This window comes from Perna viridis, chromosome 3 (assembly GCF_037379345.1).
Source record: "Perna viridis isolate PV_CMFRI_1.1 ecotype Kerala chromosome 3, ASM3737934v1, whole genome shotgun sequence".
In the NCBI taxonomy this organism is placed as follows: Eukaryota; Metazoa; Mollusca; class Bivalvia; order Mytilida; family Mytilidae; genus Perna; species Perna viridis.
In genome coordinates this window covers 16,645,608-16,655,176 of record NC_142447.1, presented here as the reverse complement: position 1 = coordinate 16,655,176, position 9,569 = coordinate 16,645,608, and the positions used below count along the sequence as shown (strand labels likewise).

Here is a 9,569-nt window from a genome sequence, read left to right as displayed (position 1 = left end):
AAAACGTACTTACTTCATAAGCTTTCTTTTGTTCAATTTTTTCGACCACTAGCTCCCTGAAGTAAACCTCTAACTTTGCCATATTTTCTTCACTAAAACATAAAGCTATAATGTACATATTCGTGGAAATAAATAATATATTTTAAATAATCCACTACATATCTGAGTTGACAAATGTAACAAGTATTAAATAGTGTTGAGTTACCGTGATAACTTATTAGAGAATGGTAATGCAAAGAATAACAATAAACGGAAATTTTTAGTTAAATGCAACCATTTCTTAAATAAGGAAATCGGATGTTTTTTTTTAAATAATTACAAACATTATACGATGACTGTAATTTACAAATTAAAAAGTTCGCAATAGTTTGAGATGTTTTTATATAACTACATCTTTAAAAAATCAAAAATATACATGGGATGGGCACATACACATATAATAATGTCAATTTATTCATTATCTTAATACATTATTTCTTTACGAATAAAAAAAGAAGCAATTGTCGTAGATGCATATATATAACTACAGATTCTTCCAAAGTCAAATTCTGGATCGATTGATTGCTGGGGTTTAACGCCCGAGCAGCAATATTTCAGCCATATTCAGGCGATGAACATGAAACGATGAAAAAAAGGATGGGACAATAGGACAAAGGGTCGACAAGTTTTGATTGCCACTAGAAAGATGGAGGGATTGGTAGGGTAAGGCTAAGGTTCTGTTTAGTCGCTTTTTAGGGCAAGCTTTGCGCTGCTGTAGGCCTATTCTTTTGACACCCTGACCTGCACGGGGTTATTCTGGATCGGACACATACACACACAATAATGTCATTTATTCATTATTTCGTTCTCTATTTTTTCTAACTTTGCCTACTTTACAATGTACTTATTTATTTTTTTAATAGATGTGAAGAAATGTATTTAATTGTGCGCACACACGTCTTTTGTACTTAAAAAGAAACCACGGGCATGGGTGATTGATATTTCATTTCCATTATTTCTTCCTTTCACATCTTGCGGAGGTCCTCCCAACCTTGTTTACATGGAGATTACATTTGGAGTGAAATAGATGATTACTTTGTGCAGTGTGTATGAGGATGATGTCATTGACTTGAAAACTTAGCCCATACTTTATTTACAAAAAGCCCCGTGCAGGTCCAGGTGTTAAAAGAATAGGCCTGCAGCAGCGCTAAGCTTGTCGTAAAAGGCGACTAAATAGTGCTCAAAAACTTAGCCGGGGGCTAGGCGCTCTGCCCACAGAGCAACTGGGTGGTGTGCCCCAGGTGGTGGAATGTGGTACTCCTGGCGTGTTACATGCTGGGGTTTTCAGGCCGCTAACCATAGTGGTGCGCCGTGTTGGCAAAGATGCCATGTTCCTCGCACGTTAAAGAACCTTGTTGTGGTATTCGATAGGAGTAGGAACATTTGCGCTCCGCCACAGGAGACTAAATTGCCCGACCGTACCCATCCCTCCGTTTTATCTTATGGCAATCAAAATTTGTCGACCCTAATATCCTCGTCTCACATCCCTCTTTTATTTCATTATCATTTCATGTTCATCGCCTGAATATAGCTGAAATGTTGCTGCTCGGGCGTTAAACCCCAATAATCAATCAATTATATAATATGACGTCTTTAAAAATACAAATGAAAGATGAGGTCACGTGTCATTCGAGATACTCGAACTTCCATGGTAATTTTCATTTCCTGAAACTTACCTTTCTGGTTTTTCATCAGCACTCATGAAATCTAAACTCATATGTGTCAGCTTAAAATCCATGTAATCCTACAACAGAATTATTTGAATTGAAATATCAAATCTAATTCAGATCATCTCTGTTGGAATTGAAAATGTTCCGCTGCGTTCAACAACACCCATAATAATAAAGCAGATACGGAAAGCCTGCATTTTTGTGTTGAGGCAGGACTTTAATTGTAAAGATTTTGAAAGATGCCGACGATTCCTCCCTTTAATGACGCTGTAAATGTGGTTTATTGTAGTATCGTCGTACTTGATCCAATGGGTAAAGTAGCTATGATTTACATTGTAGTATATATTAAGTCTGTACGATTAATTACTAACCAACTTACTACAATATGTATAGAAATGCCCATCCTTCATGAACCGAAAATTTCGACAAGTGGTCATTACGAACCAAAGAACAATGACGGAAACAACCCAACCGTAAACTATGGATGCCTGAAAAGTCATGGTTTTTGTCGGGTATCGGGCGACTGGTCATATGATTGATTAGCTCATGAATATTCATTTTTGGTGATCGCAATTTCTCCATATAAATTATTAGGTATGTTGAATCTTGTACTTATCTATAAATTTACGATTTGATTTTTCGGGATGATTATAGAAAACGACAACAAAACCTTCATGATTTATTTTCATAATGTATGATTCATCAAATTATGAACTTATTTTTAATTAATGTGAAATCATATGTATTGATAATATATTCTGACTATGTCCTGAAATAAAGTTGGTTAATGAAAGTATCAATGCGTGGCCTTTTCCATATTGGCCCTTTGACAGCCCTTGGTATTAATAATATCCTTGGCCATTATTAATACCTCGGGCATGTTACTGGGCCAATATGGAAAAGGCCATACATTAATACTATCCCAGACAGCATTCCTACGTAGGGCCAACGCTATAAGTGCAAAGAGAGCCAACGTTGATCAAACGTAATGCCAACATCCCAACGTTAACTCAACCATTTGGTCAGACGATTGTATCCCTTAAAATAATAGAACACAACATAATTATGTATTTCCTGGTCACTTCGCAGAGTGCTGATGCTGTGCACTCCTTCAAAGTAAGCGCTAACAATTCCCCTCATTTATCATCTAAATTCTTCATATTAGAAATAAATCATAGTCAAGCTAACTGTAGCTTGCAAGATTGAAACAAGAAAATTTACTATAAAATTAGCAGATACAACGAGCATTGGTATACTAATTATTGAAAATTTGCAATGTTTTGCATTGAATAGACATATGATAATACCTGTAACTGTTTTGTGTTTAGAATGAAATACATTGTAAACATGTATACATTTGTTCAAAATGAAAGACTACTTTTGTTTTGTAAAATGTATATTATGCTCTCAGTTAAAAAGCTGTTTAAGGGGAGATAATCATGTACACTGTTGTTATCATACATCCGGAGTTGCTTTCTAGTTTTACTTTCTTGAGACCGACATACATATTTGCATTAATAATAATATTAAGTCTTTTCATTTTATCATCAATTTCATGTTCATCGTCTGAATATAGCTGAAATTTGGCTGCTTGGACGTTAAACCCCAACAAACAAACAAACAAACAAACGCCACAGGAGACTAAATTGCCAGACCTTATTATCTTTGTGTCCAATCCCTTTCATCATTTCATCATCATGCATGTTCATTTTATCAACCATTTCATGTTCATTGTCTGAATATAGCTGAAATATTGCTGCTCGGACGTTAAACCCCAACAATCAATCAATCAACCATCATGAGACTTTTGGTTAGTTTTTGTTCTCCCTTCATAACGACTTATTGTTTTGGTGAGAGCATTTCCCTTAACTATATTTGGCCCCGTGCAGGTCCGGGTGTTGAAAGAATAGGCCTGCAGCAGCGCTAAGCTTGTCGTAAAAGGGGACTAAATAGTGCTCAGAACCTTAGCCGGGGGCTAGGGCGCTCTGCCCACAGAGCAACTGGGACGTGTGCCCCAGGTGGTTGAATGGGGTACCCCTGGTGTGTTACATGCTGGGGTTGTCAGGCTACAATACGGAAAACCTGACCGCAAACCATAGTGGTGCACCGTGTTGGGGAAGATGCCACGTTCCTCGCACGTTAAAGAACCCTACTGTGGTATTCTCCCGGAGTAGGAACCATAGTGCTCCGCCACAGGAGGCTAAATTGCCCGACCCTACCCACCTCTTGTCCTTGTGTCCCATCCCTTTTTCATTTCATCATCATTTCATGTTCATTTTATCATCAATTTCATGTTCATCGTCTGAATATAGCTGAAATATTGCTGCTCGGACGTTAAACCCCAACAATCAATCAAACAAACAAACCTAAAAATAGGCAACAGACCTTCATTTCAATAGTGTTATTCGCTTAAAACACCTCATGATGATATTCTTTTTTTTTTTTTGATTTCTTTAACGGTCTTTATGTTGATTGAAATTGTGTTTCCATCTCATAGAGAATCACGATTACTTTTCATTAAAGTATTGCATTATCATTTGAAAAAAAAAACTATACATTAAAGGAGAATTAAAGCTTGACAAAACAGCATGTTTTGGGGATAAGAACTAGAGGGTCAAGAGAGCCTCAATCGCTCACCTGGTTAACCATTTGCTTAATTGAAAAACTTGAGGAATGAGACAGGCTAAGTTAAAATCAACTAAAGTGTCAAAAGCAAGAAATGCTTCCAGAACCAGAATTTTGCTGAAGGCAACAATTTCTGATTATTTTTTTCAAAAACCTGTCTTATGACCCCTAAGTTTCATTTTTAGTATAGGCAGCCATATCTATTCACGGATTAAAAATCACAACAGATCATTCAATGATCTTAAATGATTTTAGAGAAGATTTTCAAAGTTGCACATGTGAAAAAAAAAAAACAAAACAAAAACAAAAACAAACAAAAAACTGTTTCAGGGGTCGTAACTCCTACATTAGTCTTTGAATGGTTTTGAAAATTTCGGCATAGGTCCACCTCATGATGCTTAACAATTTTACCCTGTGCCAGAAATTTGCTAAAGGCAATGGTTTTTGAGTTATTTGCAAAGAACTGCCATTTGACCCCTATGTTCTATTTTTAGTAACGGCGGCCATGTTTTTTCATGAATCAACAATTCCAACGGTCATTTTGTGTGGGATACCCTAAGGAACATATACGCCAACTTTCATTGAATTCTGTGCAATGGATTTTGAGAAGAAGATTTTCAAAATTGCACATGCGAAAAAAATGCAAAAAAAACTGTTTCAGGGGCCGTAACTCCTACATCAGTTGACCAATCGTTTTGAAAATTTCGGCATAGGTCTGTCTCTTGATGCTGAACAATATTAACTCGCTAGAAATTTTCTAAAGGCAACGGTTTTTGACTTATTTGCATATATTGTTATATGTTCTATTTTTAGTAACGACGGCCATGTTTTTATGGATCAAAAATCCCAACGGTCATTTTGTGCAGAACACCCTAGGGAACAATCCTGCCAAGTTTAAAACCTGTCAATCTAGTAGTTTCAGAGGAGAAGATTTTTGAAAATTTATCCACGACGACGACGGACGCCAAGTGATGGCATAAGCTCACTTGGCCAGGTGAGCTAAAAACAACATCCTAGAAGTATTAACGGAATATTTTTTGTTCAAATATAAATATGCAGCACTATATCAGTACCAAACCGAATTACTGACGTCATGCACAAGCTAATCGGCAAAAAATCAATAAAGGGTGCGTATGATCAGCATTACCGATTCCTTCATGTAGAAGAGTTGCAAGATGACTATTTACATATATCTAAAAAAAATCGAACTTTTTATAGCCTTGTGCATTTTTAAAAAGCGCATTTTGCATTAAAGGTTTTATTTTTCTTTTTTTTTTTGGTTACATGTGTATGACTTTTCAAATGAGCCTAACTCATTGCAAATGTGGTGTTTCTCTTTAATGAAAAAAAAACTACCCTTAAGATTGTAAGTTTGGCAAATTCAATATCTATTGGTTTATTTCATCAAAGGTAGTAGTTGTTGATAGTAAGGTCAATTACAAAGAGTAAACTGTTTAGTAATTTGAAAGTGATCTTACCTCGTATTCTTTAGAAGGCCATGACCCCATGGATATAAGTGGTTCATACTTAGTTTCGCTAAAATTATGAAATAAGTGTATATTGAAGGGTAATAAAACTGTCGAACAAATCAAATATAGGCAGTAGACAAAAAGAAAGCCCGTGTGACAAATAGCAATAACAAGGGAAAACTCGGAAAGTTTGAAACAACTGTAATGGACCTGACTTGGTACAGGCTTTTCCGACAGAAATGGTATGTTGATCTCGGTTTATCTTATTTAATAACTTCTATACCGTAACGATAATAGAAATTGCCGAAACTGTAAATACATTTTTTTTATTACCGCTGTAACCTTGATGCCATTGATTACTCTTTAAAATTTAGTGATGAAAATGTCGTTATATGAATGAGCAAAGTTTAGGTTTTTTTTTATCACACTCTATTGAAATATTGATTTTTGAAAAAAAAAGTTCGTCCTCAACTGAACGAAAAAGACAGCAGAAACATTATCATATTTATTGTGAATAAATTAAAACATGGTTTCATTTACTAAATTGCTAATTATTATTTTTGGAAGAATGCGAAAGCTTATTTGCCTTAAAATACTTACGAACATGGGTTGGGACACTTCAACTCACATTCTTGCATTTCATTACATGTTGATAATAAGCAGGCCTCTGTAAAAATCATAATATTATAATGGGGAATTCATTAAAGACGAATTGAAAGTTGTGAAAAGGGTGTCTTTTCGCTTCCGTTCAATATAATGTAGTATATGTTATCATCTATACATGCATTTTAAGGTTTAGTCAAACAATGATTATTTTAGGTAAGTTTCCACTATTTCCGCATTATTTAGTTTATCATACTGCAGTGGGATACTAAGTAGCTGTCTTTGTAAGAATCATGCAAAATCTGAAAAATGTGATACACTCCAAAAAAGGCTACATATTTTTATTTTTGTAATTAAGTTATTTTATTGGGTTATACTATGAAAAGTGTAGTTATTCATTCAAAGGCTCTTAGGATATAATCAACATTGAAAATCCAATAGATTCTCTTGTATTTGAGTATCATTTACAGAGTTATCTCCCTTACTTTTGAAATCTACAGTGCATTCTATATAATTTTTATCTCCTAAGAACACGAGTTATATGAAAAACTGAATGTTAATTTCTGTTTACTCCATCAATTCAAACAAAATGTCAAAAATAAAAATATGTAGGTTTTTTACCCACGAATCAGGTTTTGCATGACTCTTAGCTGGACTGCTACCTAAGTGACAAGGTTTTGTCCGTCTTACCGTTACACAGAAGGGGGACATATCCATGAATCTATTTTGGGATTTCATATAGCAAAACATGGATTTTGTTGTTCAAGAATATGTGGAAATGGGAAGGGGGCATCCTTAATCTGTTACTCCTCCACCATTGCATTGAATTTAATGAAAATGTATTCCGCCCCGTGCAGGTCCGGGTGTTAAAAGAATAGGCCTGCAGCAGCGCTAAGCTTGTCGTAAAAGGCGACTAAATAGTGCTCAGAACCTTAGCCGGGGGCTAGGGCGCTCTGCCCACAGAGCAACTGGGATGTTTGCCCCAGGTGATGGAATCGGGGAGCTGCTTTATTATTGCTAGACTAATTCGGATTGCAGAGCAGGTCATGCTTACACTTACGGATCACCTATTGTCACGTTTTTTTTGTGTAATTCATATCGCTAGTGGTTTAATTTTTGTGTTGCGTTTTGTTTTCATCTTCAGTTTTTATATGTAATTTATTTTTGTTTCGATTTGTAGATCTTGACATGACTGAAATGTCCTATTGTCCATGCCTCAGTATTATACCAATATCCTAATGGTATAATCTAGGCACGTTATTCTTCCTACATGTAGTTATCTGTGCAAATGATTCAATGTTTGTTCTCTACGTGGATTTATTATTATTATTGGTTTTATTTCTACTTGAAGTTAAGATTGACTCACGAGCAACTAGATCTTTTACATCACAAATAGAGGTGTTGTCCGGAACGGCATACAAAGGAAGGACACACCCACATTTTTCTTTCCAGATATATTGTTGACAGCTCTTTACACATGTTGCTTTTTCGTACCGAGTGCCATATAGGTTTTGATATATGTTGTCTACCTTCCCTTCTGTGGCGCATGTTGAATGGGGTGGGGTTAATCTGCTTAATTCCGTCTTTAGAAAATTAGAGTTTAAAACATTAAGTGTGTTTAACATTTTTGGGTGTTACGAAATATTTTCAGAGGTTGGAAAGTTTTAAAATTTAGACTAATCAAATTTCCCAATATTTCTTCTTCAGATTTATAAATGTATAAATGGTCAAATGCCAGGAATATTTCATTGTCATATTCTTTCATATTACCGAAAAGCGTTTCAGTGAAAAAATTTAATGGATTTATTCAATCCTTTCTATTTTTTCATGAATATGATGTATCTATTCTTTAGTGACATTTTATTTTTAAAACAAATTACTCTCATAACGACAAACCCAAAAGCAAAAGAACACGGTTCTTCAGGAGCCAAAAGAAAGCAAAAACAAAAGAACACGATTCTTCTTTGGCAAAAGGACAATGACGTATCATGTTTACCGTACTAAGACCGATAGAAGTAACAGTTCCCACTGGAATAGAAACTCCATTATCTTCTACAGCTGGATATGTTCCCCGGGCATGAACTAATACTCTTACTCCTGCATCTGGTGCCAGGGCAGAAATGTATTCGTTTTGCTGAACATTAAGTTCCAAAGTAAACCCTGTGAGTTTAAAAAATATTTTGTATTTGTATTTCTATAATATATGGAAGTTTTTCAATTATTGTATTTTTTTTCAAGTTTAAATTAAATATTTGATAATGTACCAAAACATTTAATATGCACACTAAGTAAAGTATTTGTTAAGTTAAATAAAGTGACTGTTATTTTCACTGTTTATCACCATTCGACAAAATTCAAGACCGAACTGTCCTTTTTCGTACATCGGTAGTATTTTAACTTACAGCACAAATACCAAGACTCTGTTTTACATCGAATTCAGTTCTAATGAATTTCATTCTAATGACAACTAGTTAGGCACTAAGCAGACTGATTAAATACCTTTCTTAAGAGACGAAAAACTAAACATATTACTAATTTATAACAGACTTTAATTTTAATTACTGGATGTTTATTAATTGACGTTTTTAAGAGAGTAATCAAGGGAACAAAGGTTATAGCGGTAATCAAAAGAATGTAATCCAGGGACAAAGACCAGACATGGAAAACAGACATACACAACAAAGAACATAAAGTAACTAAATTATACATACAAAGTAACAAAAGCAAATGAGCAACTCGGACTCCACTAAAAACTAGGAGCATGGACCAGGTACACCGGTAGGGTAAGCGTCCTCTGCTTTTCTAGAAACACCCGCCGAGTTGCTCATAAAAAGTCAAGTCCGGGGTAGAGGAAAGGAAAACCATGACCCGTTGAATAAATCAGTTTTCATGGTGCTGATGGATAAATGGCTCAGGCCAACTTTCCCGGTATTTCGTTCATTGATACGCACTAATAAGTAAATGTTTAACCAAAATTTCCTTTGTTCTGAGTGTGCTAAAATTTCCAATACAGGAACACTTGTGAAGGGCGGAGTTATATAACTCCACTAAAAACTGGGAGCATGGACCATGTGCACCGGTAGGGTAAGCTTCCCCCTTAATTTAGTAATATTATTAACATTTATCGCTATTATCTTTAAAACGTTAAATGTACTTTCTATTC

General features: G+C 35.2%; 1 protein-coding gene across 1 annotated transcript in view; it reads right to left on the bottom strand.

The window, feature by feature from the left end:
- Positions 1-9,569, bottom strand: part of LOC148621205 (epithelial sodium channel subunit gamma-like) — a 44,651-nt gene that overhangs the window by 5,150 nt on the left and 29,932 nt on the right. Inside the window, exons 4-9 of the mRNA XM_088575325.1 lie at positions 8,403-8,566; positions 7,773-7,989; positions 6,404-6,470; positions 5,813-5,870; positions 1,716-1,783; positions 14-92 (exon numbers count right to left, since the gene is read on the bottom strand). Coding sequence (XP_088431451.1) covers positions 14-92; positions 1,716-1,783; positions 5,813-5,870; positions 6,404-6,470; positions 7,773-7,989; positions 8,403-8,566 — 653 coding nt within the window. The remainder of the gene's footprint in view (positions 1-13; positions 93-1,715; positions 1,784-5,812; positions 5,871-6,403; positions 6,471-7,772; positions 7,990-8,402; positions 8,567-9,569) is intronic.